This window comes from Prionailurus viverrinus, chromosome B2, assembly GCF_022837055.1.
Source record: "Prionailurus viverrinus isolate Anna chromosome B2, UM_Priviv_1.0, whole genome shotgun sequence".
NCBI lineage: Eukaryota > Metazoa > Chordata > Mammalia > Carnivora > Felidae > Prionailurus > Prionailurus viverrinus.
This window is the reverse complement of record NC_062565.1, coordinates 47,574,719-47,593,569: the sequence shown is the minus strand read 5'-3', so window position 1 is coordinate 47,593,569 and position 18,851 is coordinate 47,574,719. Positions and strand designations below refer to the sequence as shown.

The 18,851-nt window shown below is 34.9% G+C and overlaps 2 protein-coding genes across 4 annotated transcripts in view; one reads left to right on the top strand and one right to left on the bottom strand.

The window, feature by feature from the left end:
- CRISP1 (cysteine rich secretory protein 1) overlaps window positions 1–11,877 on the top strand; it is a 31,030-nt gene extending 19,153 nt beyond the window's left edge. For both annotated transcript variants that reach the window (XM_047858863.1, XM_047858862.1), the window contains exons 5-8: window positions 148–296; window positions 3,483–3,580; window positions 5,779–5,867; window positions 11,382–11,877. In XM_047858863.1, coding sequence (XP_047714819.1) covers window positions 148–296; window positions 3,483–3,580; window positions 5,779–5,867; window positions 11,382–11,509 — 464 coding nt within the window. In that variant the 3' untranslated portion in view covers window positions 11,510–11,877. The remainder of the gene's footprint in view (window positions 1–147; window positions 297–3,482; window positions 3,581–5,778; window positions 5,868–11,381) is intronic.
- CB2H6orf141 (chromosome B2 C6orf141 homolog) overlaps window positions 1–18,851 on the bottom strand; it is a 368,368-nt gene that overhangs the window by 36,575 nt on the left and 312,942 nt on the right. The window lies entirely within an intron of this gene.

Here is an 18,851-nt window from a genome sequence, read left to right as displayed (position 1 = left end):
GCCAGCAGAGATACAGCTGAGTCAGCTTTCTTTTTATAAGACATTGCTTAGATGATAAGAGAAACATTCGTAAAATGGAAGTGAGGAAAGTGTTCTTATATTTTCAGGTTTCATAGAGTATGACACAGACTGTTTTCTCCCTTTCAGATACTTTTTGTGGAGAAAATATGCATTTGACATCTTATGCTATCTCATGGTCAAATGTAATTGAAATCTGGTACAACGAATCTAAATATTTCAAGTATGGGGAATGGACGTCAATGGATAATGGCATAACAATTGAGCATTATACTCAGGTAACCTGCATACTTGCAAATATACACATTGTTTAAATGACTATAAGCATGTGTGGAATATAGGTGACTGAGAAAATCATTCTACCTTTTCCTGCAAACTTACACTTGACCCACTGAGTTCCTGCTATCATTTGGAACACAAGGAAGTGTGATTCCCTCAATAGCTGGCTTGGAGAAGCTGCTTAACTGCTTAGTCTCCGTTTTTATAAATTTGATTTTCTGGAAATTAACAAAATCATAAAACATCACTTATATATTACATTTTTGATATTTGTAAAGAATGAAAATAACAGTACCTTATAATACAGAGAATCCTCTTCTTTCTAGTTTATTTTTATTGTAAAAAATTATATGTATATAATATTATTTATATACACATATATTATGTATACATACATATATGACACATAATAATTATCTATATACGCATATATAATATATGTATATATTTTATAAAATTTGTTATTTTAGTTACTTTTAAATTATGCAGCATTAATGTTCAGTAGCATTAACTGTATTCAAATTCTTATGCAGCAATCACCACTATATATCTTCAGAACTTTTCATCTTCCCAAACTAAAGCTCTGCACCTGTTAAACAACAACTTCCCATTTTCTCTGTGTCCAGCCTTTGGCAATCACCTTTCTACTTTCTGTATCTATGGATTTGATTATTCTAGGTACCTCATATAACTAGAATCATAAAAATTTTGTCCTTTTGTGTCTGCCTTATTTCACTTAGCATTATATTCTCATTTGACATCCATCCATGTTGTAGCATGTGTCAAAATTTTATTCCTTTTTAAGGCTGAATAATATTCCATCATATCTGTTTACCACTGGTTGTTTATCCATTCATCCACTGATGGGTATTTAAGTTGTTTCCAATTTTGGCTGTCGAGTATAAGACTAGTATGAACATTGGAGTTCAAATATTTGTTCATATCCTGCTTTCAACTCTTTTGAGTATGCACCCCTAAGTGGAGTTTCTGGATCATATGGAAATTCTATGTATAATTAATTATTTGAGGAACTGGCATATTGTCTTCCACAATAACTGCATTATTTCACATTCCCAGCAGCAATGAAGTTTCTGGTTTTTCAGATCCACACACTGTATTGGTCTGCTTGGGCTGTCATTACAAATATCACAGGCTGGATGGATTAAACAACAGAAATTATTTTCTCATAATTCTGGAGGCTGGAAGTCTGTGAATTTCTGCAGCATAGTTTGTGAGAGCTCTCTTCCTGTCCTCTTTTCACTATATCCTTGCATGGAGTTTCCTTTCCTTTTCTCTGTTAATGCTTGCAGAGAGAGTGGCGGAGTGGAGAGAGAGAAAGAGAGAAATAAAGAGAGAGTACAAGAACCAGAGCTAGCACTCTAGTGCCTCTAGTGCCTTTTCTTGTAAGGACACAAATCCTATCAGATCATGGTCCCACACTTATGACTTGTAAATTAATTCCTTAGAGATTCCATCTCTAATTAGAGCTGCTGGGTTAAATCAGGTTGTTTGGTTTCTTGTTGTTGAGTTATAAGAGTTCTTTACATATTCTAGGTATCTATCTTTTATCAGGTATAGGATTTGCAAATATTAATTCCTATTACATGGACTGCCTTTTCACTCTGATAATAGTATGCTATAATGAACAAAGATTTTTAATTTTGGTAAAGTCCAATTTATCTACTTTTTCCTTTTCTGTCTGTGCTCTTGGTGTCACATTCAAGAAATCACTGCAAAATTCAATATCATGAAGGTTTTTCTTTGTGTTTCCTTCAAAGAGTTTTTTATGATATTAACTCTTACACTTAGGTATTTGATCCATTTTGAGTTAGTTTTTTATATGGTATAAGGTACTCTCCATTTGCTTGTGTGTGGATATCTAGTTTTTTCCCACTTTTTTGTCCCCCTTGAATGGTCTTGGCACCCTTCTTGAAAATCATTAGAACATACATGTGAAGATCTATATGTGGAATCTCTATTTCAGTTCATAGGTTTATCTGTCTATTGTTATGCCAGTGCCACTGTTTGTAGTAAGGTTTGATATTGGCAAATACAAGACTTCCAGCTTTGTTCTGCTTTTCAAGACTATCTGCCTATTTAAAATCATAGACTTAATCACTTATAGATAACAATGCAGAAATTCTAAGTAAAAGATTAGCAAGTAGAATTCTTATTTTAAGATTGATACCCTTGTACAAAAAGGGTGTGTGCTAGGAATCCAAGAATGTTATAACATTAGACTATGTATTCATATAATTTACCTTATCAACAGAGGATAAAAATAAAATGGTCACCCCGAGAGCTAAAAAATCTGACAAATTTGTGACATCAATTCCTGCCTTCTATTTCTTTCAGATAAAGGTAGACTAGACCCACTATTTACATCATAAGACCTTTAGTTTCATCATACTCAGATAATAATATTTCCTCTTCCAAACACTTAAAAATTTTATTGTTCAATTCCCACTACACACCTATGATGTAGAAAATGGTATTATTATATCCCACTTTAAAAACAAAAAATTTCAAGATATAAATCGAATTGGTAAATACCATACAACCAGAAAGTGGTAGAGATAGAATTTGAACTTGAGTCATTTTGCTTCAAAGGCCAATTCATAACTCTACACTATGCCTTTTCCCTGGTGATTAAGTAAATTTCCTCCTATGCTTTGATTTTTTTAAATCTTTATTTATTTTTGAGAGAGGGAGAGAGAGACAGAGCAGGAGCAGGAGAGGGGCAGAGAGAGAGAGACACACACCCACACAGAATCTGAAGCAGGCTCCAGGCTCTGAGCTGTCAGCACAGGGCTCGACGCGGGGCTCAAACCCACGAACTGTGAGATCATGACCTGAGCTGAAGTCAGACGCTCAACCGACTGAGCCACCAGACACCCCTGATTTTTTACATAACCGCTAAGCAGTCTTCATCATGTTATCTGATTGTCCACATAGATTTGATAAGGGAATGAGCCAGGATTAGGGATGGCCACTAAGTGTGCATATGCATGTTTGTTGTCCAGACACATGGAAATCTTGCTATTTCTATGAATTCCTAATAAGTCATGCTCAAAGAATACTGGAAGCAGACATGTTTATTTTAAGCCATGGGTAACAATATTCATATTTTAATCATTCAGCAAAACATCAAATTATTAATTAAAAACATCTCTCTGTCTTTACAGGTAGTTTGGGCCACTTCTTACCTCATTGGGTGTGGAATCTCATCATGCCCCAAAAGAATGTCAACTCAGTATCTCTATGTTTGTCACTATTGTCATGAGTATGTATTATACAGCTTTGTTTCACATAGCTGTTAGAAATATATCCTCCTTACATAATCCAGTTTCTCAAACATTACAAAAGAAAACACAAATAAATATTTCACTTCAGTTAAGCAGAACTTTAGGGATAAAATGTCATTTAGCCAATACCTAAAATATCACACATGTATTTTTATTTATATCATATTCATTTTAAAGTTTATTTATTTATTTTGAGTGAGAGAGAGAATGTGCACAAGTTGGGGAGGGACCAAAGTCGTGGGAGAGAGAGAGAATCCCAAAAAGCCTGCACTGTCAGGCAGAGACTGATGGGGGGGTTCAAACTCACGAACTATAAGATCATGACCTAAGCTGAAATCAAGAGTCAGATGCTTAACCGACTGAGTCACCCAGATGCCCCTATATCATATTTTTTAAATGAATTTATATCTCATTAGTAGAATGTCCAAAATCAAAGCTATTACCAGTAGCCTTGTTATGTGTTATTGATTAGCATAAGCAAAGAAACAATATTTACTTAAGCAATTCAAGAGTATATTTAGAATGCAAGGGCAGAAATATAGTGGAATATCAAGAGTAAACAAACAAAAATTGAAGTGCTCTCATGGTTAGCTTTTTAGTCTCTCAGTGTATGTCTTTTCTTTAGAAATTAAATTTCCATGTTATCATGGTATGAGTACAATTCCCACAAGAGATAATATGATTGCTTCAGTGAAGAGTAAGTGGACTCCTTTGCCCTATCAACTGTGGTTATAGAGTAAAATCAGTTTCAGACAATGATTGCAGAATCCCATAAGGGCACACTGTATGGCTCCAGTGGTAATTATGAAAAATTAGAGACTGTTCAGAACAGGATATATTCCCCCAATAGTTTACCACAAATATCTGTTTACATGATGTTTAACTGTTATCCCTCATTTTTGTTGCAAAATAAAAGATGTTCAATATAAATCAGTAAAAACTATTTATCTGGTAATATGCTACCATATTCATACTTCAAATGAGGTCTCCAATATCAGTATAGATTCAATAGATATATAATAGCTCTATATGAGTTATTTTGTGGTCTTATCATTTCTTGATTTCAGTAGTTAATATTTGTTATGATTTTATCTATGTAATTAGTTTTGAAGGCAGTAAGATCTCTTTGCATCTACAACACATAAATTGTACTAAATCTTTGCTGGGGCTGGTGGTCTCTAGTGAATTTCTGACAATACACAAAAGTAAAACATACAGAGATGTGGTAGGATAATTTTCTATGGCAAAGATTAGCCCAACTGTCTGACAAAAATCCCTTCTTAAATTAAGTAATAATTTTCTTTTATAAAGTGAAATTTAGGGGTGCTTAGAGGCATGAGACTCTTGATCTCAAGGTCATGAGTTCAAGTACCACATTGGGAATAAAGCTTAGTTAAAAAAAAAAGTAGGAGGAAATAAAGTGAAATTCTAACAATTCAGATATCAAAGGGGGAAATTATCAAATAGAATGCTGAGCATTTATTTTATTTTCCAAGCATATTAAGAATTGGCTATCATCCACATTGTTTTGTTTTTTCTTGTTTTTTTTTTTTTAGATGTCTCCAGGTAAGACTGTCTTCTCTGAATTTCATATTAGCTTAGAACTAGAGACTCTCTCTACTCTCTCTCCCCCAACTCTGTCACTTTAGATTTAGCCATACTGAGGGACTTTCATCTTTTACAATGCTCCCTGTGTTTCTACACAAGCAGCAACATGTATCAAGTTTTTCATGACATCGTGCAAGATGAAGTTAGAACATCTCCAATTAAACTCAAAATTTTCTTAACATCCTCTTTTACATGACTATTCACCAAGTCCTTATGAGTATAAATAAAGAAAAATGGCCTATTATAAGTGATTCTAAAGCTCTCCTGCTTGGTAAGATTTGACTGTTCATAGGCCCCAATCCTGTTAGAACTTGACTGTCCAAATAGGTGTAAATTGTCTGAAAACATTCTTGGGACCCCACAGTTACCTGTTATACATTCAAAAAGATAAATTTTCATCATAGTAAATCTAGAAATTTTAAACCAATCTTAAATCCTATAATCATTATCTAGAAGTGGTTTTCAAAAACTGTTTTCAAAGTTTATTATAAAAAGTAAGTAAACTTTTATATGCATTGTTCAAACATCAATTTAATTACATCAATTTTTTCTTTATTCTGTTTTTAAGGGGCAATGATCTTGCCAAAAGGAATGAACCTTATAATGTGGGAACTCCATGTGAAGACTGTCCAAATGACTGTGAAAATAAACTTTGTAGTAAGTTTTACATTCAGTTTGCTTAATGTAGACTGTTGACCCAGGAGCCATGTGTCCTTAAAATTAAGCATTTGACAATATTGCACTTTTCTATAACTTTTATCTGAACCATCTCACAGGAAAGATCAATATTCCCAAAGATCACTCTCCCAGAGTGACCAAGAACATGACTGATTAACTCTATTGGAATGGAAATTAGAATGTCTAGGCCTAAACTCAAGTTCCCACCCTAAAGTTAATGACCCTAATAGGGGAAACCTGGATAAGATGTAAATAGAAGTATAAATTTTTCTGTGCTCTATAAAAAAGTTTCTGGGTTCTCTCATTTCAGCCTTGGAATTAGACATACTCTTTCAGGATACCAGCACTCTCAGCTTTCTTGCTACTCCATAACTCCCCTACCTGCCTGACCACTTATTAGGGCAGGTAATTTCTTACTGAGTGATCTTTATTCTTCTATGTTCCTACTGACACATCAGAACATATTAGACGATAGTCACACTGTCCCCTTACAATACTTCCTTTTCTTTCTTTTTTTTTTAATTTTTAATGTTTATTTATTTATTTTTTTTAGAAAGAGAGAGAGAGATGGAGCATGAACAGGGAGAGGGGCAGAGACAGGGAGACACAGAATCTGAAGCAGCCTCCAGGCTCTAGCTGTCACCTCAGAGCCCAATGCAGGGCTCAAACTTGTGAACCACGAGATCATGACCTGAGCCGAAGTTGGCCACTTAACCAACTGAGCTACCCAGGTGTTCCTACGTCCTTTTAATTCTTAAATAAACCTTACCTACAACGTGGTATTCACTAAATGGCATCCAATTAGATAGCAAAAGCTCCTTTAGATGGCAAAGTTCCTTTTTCTAGAGCCTTCTGAAAACAATTCCTTAATCCCTTAGAATAATGTTGATAAGAAAATTTTCAATAAGTTCATAGAGAAATAACTAACCCAGAAAAAAAAAATCTTTTAACTTCAGACTTGGAAAGCCAGAAGACTTATTTTCCTACACCTGACCAAGTCATTCTGTTTACTTTCATTAATTTTTTTAAAGTTAATTTATTTATTTTGAGAGAAAGAGAGTGTGTGTGAGCAGGGGAGGGACAGAGAGAAGGTGAGAGAGAGAATCCCAATCAGGCTCTGCACTGTCAGTACAGAGCCTGACATAGGGCTAACACTCATAAACCATGAGATCATGACCTGAGCAGAAACCAAGAGTCAGACGCTTAACCAACTGAGCCACATAGGTGCCCTATTTACTTTTAAAGTAAGGAAAATGGATTCTTTTTATCTTTCTCAAATTCTCTCTCTCTCGATAGATGATAGATAGATAGATAGATAGATAGATAGATAGATAGATATTCTCTTTCTCGTTTTCCTTTATTTTTTCTTCCTTTTGTCTCACTTTCAACTTCACTTTTTACACCACATTTCTGGAAAGAAATGTTGTTTGAGAAAGAAAATATCTACTAATTATCTATGTTTGGTGAATGGGGTACATTTTCTTAATCCAAAATATAAAAGCAATGTCTATAGTGGAAAAAAAATGTCAGAGAAGTAAAATGACAGTAGGAAAGAGAAAGTATTACTTAAGAAGGTTAAATCTATGACATAGAAGATGCATATCTTAAACCCCTTGATCACCTACAGATGCATGAGAAGATATGAAGTATTGAAGAAAGATAGATATCTAAAATTGGGCCACCCTGGAATGAAAACAAGCCTAAAAATATAAAGACCTGGATATGTAGGTATAATCAACTTAGTGTAATTCAAACAAATTTTATAAAAGCAAAATTCATGCTTATAAAATAGGGAAGTTATATAAATTAATATAGTGTATATAACAGTAGTAAAAGCAGTTAGTTCTAAGAGGGAAATTCATAACAATAAATACCTCTATTAACAACAGCTAAAAAAGAGCCCAAAACAACTTTACTGTATTCCTCAATTACAGAAAGAACAAACTAAGCTCAAAGTTAGCAGAAGGAAGAAAATAACAAAAATTAGAGTAGTAATAAATAAAATAGAGACTAAAAAGTCAATGGAAAAGATCAATGAAAGAGCTGTTTTGTTAAAGATAACCCAGAAAAATCTTTAGCTTTAGTCACACAGAAGAAGAAGAAGAAGAAGAAGAAAAAGAAGAAGAAGAAGAAGAAGAAGGAGGAAGGGGAGGAGGGGGAGGAGGAGGAAGGAAAAGAAGAAAATAGAGGACTCAAATAATTAAAAATAGAAATTAAAGAAGAGACATTATAACTGAGACATTATAAATTAAAGAAGAGACATTATAAATTAGAGACATTATAAAGAAGAGACATATACCACACAAACCAAAAAGAACATAAGAATGCTATGCACAACTGTATGGCAACAAATTAAACAACTAATTTGAAGAAATGGATAAATTTCCAGAAACATACAACTTACAAAGACTAAATTATGAATAAATAAACATGACCCCACCAAGACGGAATGACAGAATAATTATATTCTGTGAATATAATTATGTTCTATGAATAAGTAGAAACTGTGAACAAAGTACTAGGAAGAAGATTGAATCAATAATAAAAAACCTCCCAACTTAGAAAAGCTAGAGACCAGATGTCTTTACCAGTGAATTCTACCAAACATTTAAATAACTAATACCAATACTTCTAAAACTCTTCCAAACTCATTTTATGAGGCTACCATTACCATGATACTAATATCAGGAGAGAACACTGCAATACAACAAAAAAAAATTACAGTCCAATATATCTGATGAACATAGATGCAAAAAGAGCAACAAACTTTAGCAAAACAATTGCAACAATACACTGAAAATATCATACACCACAATCAAGTGGAGTTTATTTTATGGATACAAGAATGGCTCACCATCCATAAATCAGACAATGTGATATACCACACCAAAAAATGAAAAATAAAAATCATATAGCCATCTCAATAGATGCAAAAAAAGCATTTGACAAAATTTGAAATTCTTTCATGATAAAAACTCTCAAACTGGGTATACAGGGAACTTACCTCGACATTATAAAGGCCAGATATGACAAGCCCACAAAAAGTATTATATTCAGTGGTGAAAAGTTTTTCCTCTAAGACCATGAATAAGAGAAGAATGAATACTCTTACCACTTTAACTCAACATAGTACTGGAGGTCCTAATCAGAGTAATTTGGCAAGAAAAGAAATACAAATAATTAAAATCAGAAAGCAGAAGTTAAACAGTCTCTATTTGATGACATGACAGTATGTATAGAAAACCAGAAAGACTCCACCAGAAAACTGTTGAAATTAATAAGTGAATTCATTAAAATTGCAGAATACAAAATCAATATACAAAAATCCATTATTTTAAGTACACTACCAACAAACTATCAGAAAAAGAAATTTAAAAAAACAATTGCATCAAAAAGAAAAAAACACCTAAGAATAAATTTAATCACGGAGATGAAAGATCTATATATCAAAAATTTTAAGACATTGATGAAATATACTGAAAAAGGTACAAATAAATAGAAATATATTCCATGTTCATGGATTAGAAGAATTAATATATTTTTTAAATTTCCATACGACCCAAAGCTACCTATAGATTCAGTGCAATTCTTATCAAAATCCCAATGGTATTTTTTAAGTTTATTTATTTATTTTGAGAGAGAGAGAGAATGAGGGAGAAAGAGAGAGAGAGAGCATGCATAAGGGTGGGGCAGAGAGAGAGGGAGAGAGAGAGAATCCCAGGCAGGGTCCTCAACACTGTCAGCACAGAGCTGAATGTGGGGCTCACACCCACGAACTGTGAGATCATGACCTGAACCAAAATGTGTTGCTTAACTGACTGAGCCACCCGGGTGCCCCTTCAATGGTATTTTTCATAGAATTAGAACAAATAATCCTAAAACTTATATGAAACCACAAAAGATTCCAACTAGCCAAAGCAATCTTGAGACAAAAGAATAAAGCTATTGGTATCAAACTCCCTGGTTTCAAACTATATTACAAAGCTACATATAGTAATCGAAACAGCATGGTATTAGTATAAAAACTGACACATAGATCAATGCAACAGAATGGAGAGCCCAGGAATAATCCAACTCATACATGGTTGATTAATTTACAACAAAGAAGCCAAATACATGCAAAGGGAACAGACAGTCTCTTCAATAAATGGTGTTGGGAAAACTAGGCAGTCATAGGCAAAAGAATGGAACAGGACCCATATATTACACTGAACACAAAAATCAACTCAAAATGGATTAAAGATTTGAACATTAAAACTGAAACCATAAAATTCCTAGAAGAAAACATGGGGGCAAACTCCTCAACATCAATCTTGGTGATGATTGTTCAGATTTGACACTGAAAGTGAAAATAACAAAAGCAAAAATAAACAAGTGGGACTGCATCAAACTAAAAAGCTTCTGCAAAACAAGGAAATGCATTAACAAAATGAAAAGATGACCTATTGAATGGGGGAAAAACTTGCAAATCATGTGTCTGATAGGAAGTTAATCTCCAAAATATATAAAGAAATTAGAAAGCTAAATTAAAAAATCCAATTAAAACATTGGCAGAGGAACTAAATTGACATTTTTCCAAAGATGTCCATATGGCCAACAGGTACATGAAAAAGTATTTAACATCACATCATTTCCCCAGGGAAATGTAGGGATATAATGCATACCTGTTAGAATGGCTCTCATAAAAAAGACAAGAGATAATAAATGTTGGCAAGGGTGTGGCAAATAACAAACCGTTCTGTGAAGTTAAACGGAATGTAAATGGGTGTAGTCACTATGGCAAATGGTATGGAGGCTCCTCAAAATATTAAAAGGTATAATTAACATATGATCTAGCAATTCTACTTCTGGATATTTATCTAAAAGAAACCAAAAACATTAACTCAAGAAGATATTTACACCTCTATGTTCTTTGAAGCATTACCTATAATAGCTAAGGCATGGAAACAACCTAAGTGTCCATTGACAGATGAATGGATAGAGAAAATATGGTGTGTGTGTGTATATACATATGTGTGTGTGTGTATATATGTGTACATATATACAGATATATGTATATATGTGTACATATGTATATATGTATGTGTGTGTATGTATATATATATATTCTCTGTATATAGTATAGTATATACTATGTATAGTATACTGTGTATCTGTGTGTGTGTGTGTGTATGTGTGTGTGTATACACTATGTATACTGTTCAGCTATAAAACAGATGGAAGTCTTATCATTTACAACAACAGGGATGGATCTTGAAGGCATATTCTAAGTGAATAAGTCAGATATAGAAAGACAAATACCATATGATCTCACTTACATGTGGAATCTAAAAAACCAAACACACAGATACAGAGAAAAGATTGGTGATTTCCAGAGGCCTTGGACATGCAGGGTGTGGATAATTTCATTTATGTGTTTGAGAATTTTATCTGTTTCTTCAGTGACGGTGAATGTTTGAGATAATACGGTGTAAACATGCTTTGTCCTTCCAGCTAACCCCTGCCTCTACTATGATGAATACAATAACTGTAAGACACAAAAACGTAGTTTTGGATGCAGCCGCCAGTGGGTTCAACAGTTCTGCAAAGCTAGTTGTCTGTGTGACACGGAGATAAAATAATATATTTGCAAGTATAATGTGCTGTTAGAAAATGTCTGCTGGATTACACCTTCTACCTTACTTTGCTTCTGTAGCTTTTGCTGAGTTTCATTTGCTTTTAATTACATGTGAGACCCTAATTTTTACTGAGCACATACAGGCATCAGTAGATTTACATCAATGCCACCCACTCCTGTCCTGATCCAACACTGGTTTAAAGTTCCTTACTACAGAAGTGAAGCGTCCAGCCCAACACCTGCCCCACGTTTAAATCATGTGACCTGTAGTTCTCAGGTTGACAAAATTCAACTCATGGTATAACTGGCCCCTTGACAATAACTTTGTCTTTTTGCTATTAACTCCTTCCCCTGCTACCTCCTCGATGTTTGTCTTTCCTGCCCAACTAACATGCACTGTAATTCTTTATATCTTAACTTTACTTCTATTTTAAATTGATGATTAAAATAATTCACAAAGCAATCAAAGAGTCCAGTCTTATTACTTACAAGACAAATTGCTTAATTGGAAGTGATTTAAATGTTTTATTGTTTGATATCTACATTTGTAAAACAGGGGTGGAATTGTTTTCCTTAATTTAACAAAATACATATTCAGCACTGATTATATACAATATAATACATCTATAGAGGATATTGTCTCCCTTATTTCAAATGCACACATAAATATTAGTGAATCTCAACACTAAAGAAACCTGCTAAAGTGTATGACTACACAGAGATCCCAGCACCTGGTGTTTTGTTTTCAGTTTCAGTTTGTTCTTTTTTCCCCCCATAGATATGATCTTTCTTTCTACAAGTTTATATAAAAGAAAATTCTCTAGGTTTTCATCATTGGTCATATCATGTGTAAGAAAGAGGCAGTAGAAACCAAGTTACTTTGAGGATGAGAATTGTTTGTGTGACCCCCCAATGAACTTCATATGCTAAATATCTATAAGGAAATGTGACACGAATTATAATGCAACTTTTTGAATACTTCCCAACATCACTCCCATGACCAGAGCTTATCAGGAGTGTTTGTGCACACAGCAACACACTTACACATGGAAAGAAATCTCAGGGTAACTTCAGAGTCACTCTCATGATTGGACTCAAAAGCTGGAACACACTGTTCCATTAAAACTGCATGTGTGTGTGTGTATGTGTGTGTATACGCACACACACGTGTGCACATGTAATACTGAGGCATGTCCACAAGATCTGTGAAGCAAAGCTAGTAAAGAGCAGTATTGAGGACAAGTCTGATTAGGTTGTTGGATTCACAGTGGAGAGCAAATGGGCACAAAAGTTGATCTGATTACAGGGAAACCTAAAGAAAAGCCAGACTAATGACTTTTATTTGATGCCATGAGCAAAGACAACACAGCCCTGATTCTCAATTATAAGAGCTCTACGATAAAAATTGGGTTCTATGCAGTTTTGTATGGAGACGTGTATAATAGAACAGTCCAAGATGTGCAGACTGACAACTGGTCCAAATTAGGGGTCACTGTGAATTTTCAAAATGTTCTCAAGGGTTAAGCAGTTTGGACAGCATTTTCATAATCATGTTTTCTCTAATAGGAAAGGGCATCATTGTTCCTTCACTGGTGAGAGCCCAGAGATCCCTGGACAGTTTAGGGATCATATATCCTGAACCATTGAATAATAGTGGGGATGTGGTATGTCTCATATTCTTAGATCAGCCTGTAACTCTCTCCAATTTCCCAGTATATTAAGGAATATTTATAATATGCTGGGAGTACTTAACAAAGAATTAACAAAGATGATAAAGACTATGACAATGGGGGCACCTGGGTGGCTCAGTCGGTTAAGTGCTGACTCTTGATTTTGGCTCAGGTTATGATCTCATGGTTCATGAGTTGGAGCTCCGCATGGGGCTCTGTGCTGACAGCACGGAGCCTGCTTGGATTCTGTCTCTCCCTCTCTCTGCCCCTCCCTGCCTCTCTCTCTCTCTCTCTCTCTCAAAAATAAATAGACAAACTTTAAAAAAAAGACTGTGACAATGATTTTTCTAAATTTTCAAAAAAATATCACTTAAGTTACTTTTATTTTCTATTAAAATTTATAGTTAACTATATTAGATAGTTCAGCACAGAAGCTAGATAAAAAGTCAGCAATCAAAAAAGATGTTCCAATACATAAGCAATTTCTCCACCTATGTTTTTTCTTACTAATTTATACTTTACCTACATTTGTATCTCATTGACTTTGCAATCTTTCCTTTTGAGTTTTTCATCTCAACTATTTTTTTAATTTCCAATATTTCCAAATGGTTATGATTCATAAACATTTGATCATTTACATTTTCATTGTGTATTTTTCTATAATGACATTTGTGTTTATTTCAAATGTGTATTGACTTTTTAATAATTCAGCTTCCTTTGGCAAATGCTCTGTTGTTATCTTTCTCTCACAACATCAGAAGATAACTTTGATATACTGAAAATTTCCCCATATTTGTTAGTTTGGGTAGTTAAGTCTGCAAAGATCAGATAGGGCTTTGTCTTCCATTTTTTCATGGTGTGTTTGGCAGAGTTGGAAAAAGACATTAGTTCTGAGAGGCTTTATTTTACTGTCAATGGTCATCTGCTCCTTACCCTTTATCCCCCCAAATGCACACTTCCCATCCTCAAGATAACATCACTGCAGCTGTATTTTGCAACTTCTGTTCCTGGCTGCAACCCTTTTAATTAAAAAGGACTAGAGGCTGCCAGAACTAAGTATATTTGTGGTTCTAGGTTCTTGGCTCTCCACTCTACCTGCCCCCAGCAGTGTCTTAACACTGAACATTACTCTGTAATTGGCAAAGGGTGAGTAACACATATTTAGAATCTATCTCTAGGACACTCATCATTAGGGAACAAGTTTCTTCTTCCAACTTAAATTTTGCAATTTCCTTTCATTTGGCACCTTGCTGACTATTCTAATCTAAATTCCAGGCATACTGAGTACTTATTTCATCAAATTTCACACCCCTTCCAGCTGCTACCCCAATTAAGCCCTTCCTTTCTCAGTCACTGGCTTGACCTTATCAGGGCATGAGGGAGAGAGAAACAATGTGACTATCCTATACAGCAGCCCATCTCCTCTTCTTGGTCTTTCAACTTCTAGAACTGAGGCCATGTCTTCGTGCCCCCTCAGAAAACAAAAGGATGCAAACATCCTACGGTCCATAAACATTGCATCCATTTTAAAACTGAAAAAAAAAGGACTCTCAAAATTCCTGTGTCTTTTCTGTCATCTCCATGGCTAGATGAGGGACAGAGAATAAGCATGTACTGTTTAGGTCTCTAATTTGTAAGAAACTTGGTGTCACCCAGCCATTTTTTGTAGTATATATATTCTTCAGAGATGTTTCTGATAAGGCTGTTAGAATGAGTTCTCCTTGTCCCCTTCATAATCTGTCTAAAAATTCTCCTTGGTCCTACATAATGCTGTATACATAAAGAAACATATTCTCATTCTTTGTCTTTCCTTTAGCTAGACCTTATCTAGACTACAACTTTCTCATTTTTATTTCTCCCTTGTGGCAATGTTATACTCAACATATTATAATGGGTGAATCCACATTTTATATCACAGTGCAAAAATTATTCAATTGGATGTAATTATTTTTAGGGATCCTGGACTCAATGCTGATGTGGGGTGGGAGGGGTGGGTCCCTCACATACAACACCAAGCAATTCTCAGACTCCATGGTGTTTGACAATTCAACTCAATTCTGATACTATCTACTTGAAGTTAGCATCAGATTCCCTATGTTAAGGGTTCAGTTCTGCAAGACTGTCTCTTTACCTCCAACATCAGATGTCAGAGGCAAGCCCTTGTCTGTTTCTTTTTTCTTTAAGTTTGTTTGTTTGTTTGTTTTGAGAGAGAGAGTGAGAAAGAGAGAAAGAGAATGTGAGCAGGGGAGTGGCAGAAAATCCCAAGCAGCCTCTGTGCTGTCAACACAAAGCCTGACATGGGGCTCAAACCCACAACCCACCAGATCAAGAGCTGAGCCAAAATCAAGAGTCAGACACTTAGCCAACCTAGCCACTCAGGTGCCCCTCTTACGCACGTTTCTGATTTACAAACTACAGATTGGAGATTCCAGTGACCTTCTCCTTACCTTTGATTAATTTGCTAGAGCAGCTCATAGAACTCAGGGAAACAATGTTTCAACAGGCAGATGAAGACATACATAAGGCAAGGTGCCTGACAAAGAAGTTCCTGTTATGGAGTTTGCAGCCTGGGCTCAATGACACTCAAAAATGTCCTGGTTTCCTAAGCCTGGAAGTACTCCAAAAGAGAAAGATTAAAAAGCTTTCCCTTTTGAGTTTTTATGGAGGCTTCATTACAATGTCATGATTGTGGCCATTGGCTTATTCAACCTTCAGTCCTGGTCCCTTCCCTGGAGGTCAGGGCTGGGGGGAGGGTGGGAGGGGTGGGGCGGGCTGCTTTCCAAAGGTCAACATGACAAAAGACACCCTTATCACCCTCAACACTTTTAATATTCCAAGGTTTTTGGGAACTGTGCACCAGAAACAGGGCTGAAGACCAAATATATATTTCTTATAATCTTTATAATAGATTAATACATTCCTTATAATAAATTTTAAATTTTCTTATAATAAAAGATAAACAAATAGTCATTTAATTAGAAAGCATGCTCTACACTATGCAGGCCTTCAGAAGGTAAAGGATATATCTATGATAGTGATGGAAAGGTGTTTTATGAAAACTCAGTGACAGATTGCCTTAGTGACATTTTCCTGTTTCCTATTAGAAGTTGTAAACTTTTCAGTAATAAAAATTTATGTAAGAAGAGAAGATTCCTGGGTGTGTATATTAGAAGGCATTTACACAGGCATGCTTAATTTGATTTCAAGTTGTTTCTTTTTAAGTTTATTTATTTTTTAAAGTAATCTCTACCCCCAACGCGGGGCTCAAACTCCTCACCCCAAGATCAAGAGTTTCAGACTCTACATACTAAGCCAGCCAGGTGCCCCGATTTCAAGTTTTGGTTAAACAATTTGTTACCTTATCTTATAATAATAAAACCAAATTAAAGCTACATTTTGAAAAAACTTAGTGTTCGAAGTATCAGAAAAGTAACTCTTGGGGAGCCTGGGTGGCTCTGTTGGTTAAGCATCCAACTCTTGATTTCGGCTCAGACCATGATCTCCTGGTGCGTAGGTTTAAACCCTGAGTCAGGCTCTTGCACTGATAGTGTGGATGGAACCTGCTTGGGATCCTCCCTCTTCCTCTCTTTCTGCCCCTTCCCCACTTAAGTATGCCCTCTCTCTCTCTCTCTCTCTCTCTCTCTCTCTAACAAAAATAAATAAATAAACCTAAAAATGATAAATAACTGTTACTGTTTGTGGGTTTTTTTAATTTTTAAAAATGTTTATTTATTTTTGAGAGAGAGAGAGAGAAAGAGAAGAGGAAGATACAGAATCTGAAGCAGGCTCCAGGCTCTGAGTCGTCAGCCCAAAACCAGACTCAGGGCTCGAACTCACAGACAAGATCATGACCTTAGCTGAAGTCAGACGTTTAACCAACTGAGCCACCCAGGTGCCCCTGTTACTGTTTATTTGAACTCTATAGATTCTAATCACTATTTTGTTAACATTTTAAGGAAGGAATCACTTTTGAAATATTTCATTGCAACAAAAAATTTTAGACCATATTTTTCTGGCTGTTCATGTTTTTTTGCAGCTTCACTCTGGATCTTTAGGCGACTATGAAATGCAAATGTAATCTCAGCAGCACACCATTTCTCTCATAGGGTTAGGTTGAGCTGGAGATGATTTGTCTTGTTTATTTTTAAATGATTATTATTTGCCTCAATTTAATAAAATTAAAATTCCCATCCAAGTCCTCACATCATGGATTTGTCTTATTCCATGCCTACGTGAGTGAATAACTCATTATAGAGTTTAGTAGGAAATCAGTATTAAAGACCTTAAAAGAATAAATATTTGTGGTTCAGATGGTTTAGTCATTTTATTTTGTCTCTCTATCTGATATCCTTTGTAGTCACTAACAAAACAACAACAATATGTGAAACATAAAAATGTAAAAAAATAAGATATCTTACTCTTTATGTAAGAGTACTATGTTAGAGAAAAAGGTAAATAGGTGAGGGAATCAACAAAATGCTAGGAAGGTACAGCATATACTTTAAAAAGTGTGAATTAAACATCCAGCCACAACTGTTATATCTGATATGTAGCTTTATAAATCTAGTTCTGCTTTAAATAAGTTTTTAAAAATTACACAACTGATTTTTCCTTTAAATTTTTTTATAGTGTTTATTTATTTTTGAGAGAGAAAGAAAGAGACAGAGCATGAGCTGGGGAGCGGCAGAGAGAGAGAGGGAGACACAGAATCCAAAGCAGGCTCCAGGCTTTGAGCTGTCAGTTCAGAGCCCGATGCAGGGCTCGAACCCACAAACTGCGAGATCATGACCTGAGCCAAAGGCAGATGCTTAACTGACTGAGCGACCCCGGTGCCCCTCCTTTTAATAATAAGAACTCATGAAATTTTTTTGCAATGCAAACATTGTAGCTGTGTCTAGTGTCAAAACAGAGTTTACTGTATCATTAAATATTAATATTTAATGAGAGCTTGGTCTACTTTTCATAATTCAGGTGACTAAATTGGGCATTTTGACAATTATAGGCATATGGGTTAATGGTCATCTCAGTACCCAGAATCTCTTCATAGCATAGTGAAACATATATTTCATATTAATTGTCAACAGAAATGTAATTGATACAATAATGCCATGAATTTTCAATCAGTTATTAATAGAACAAATAATAGATTATTTTAATTTCTTGTGTCATATATAAAAGTTGATTTTTCAAACATCACTTTCTGTATTAATAATCTGTATTGATATCTCTCCCTTTGTGTTCAATCACCACTACAGGAAAATAGACTTAGACTACTGCGCAAACAAAATACTATGAAGGTAGATCTTCATTGTAAATACATAAGCCAAAGAAAATACCAGCTGAGTGGCTGAATCCTTGTCTTCCATTACCTCCCTTTCTTTTGATTATTGTAGAAATTCAGCTGATGCTTGAAATCTTTCCAAAAGGAAAAAATATCCATTCAGTGTGGATGAAAATAGAATGAACCTTAGTAAACATATATAAACCACTTCCTGTTTCTGAGGTTAACAGTAATGGGCACCAATTATATACCTCTCATCAATTTCTCTTTAAATCACATATACATATTTTTAAACTGGGATCAGGTATACCTACAGACTATTATGTACTTGTATGTGCAAACACTACTATTTTTAAATTTTTAAAAGCAATCTCAACTAATGCCTTGATATGCAG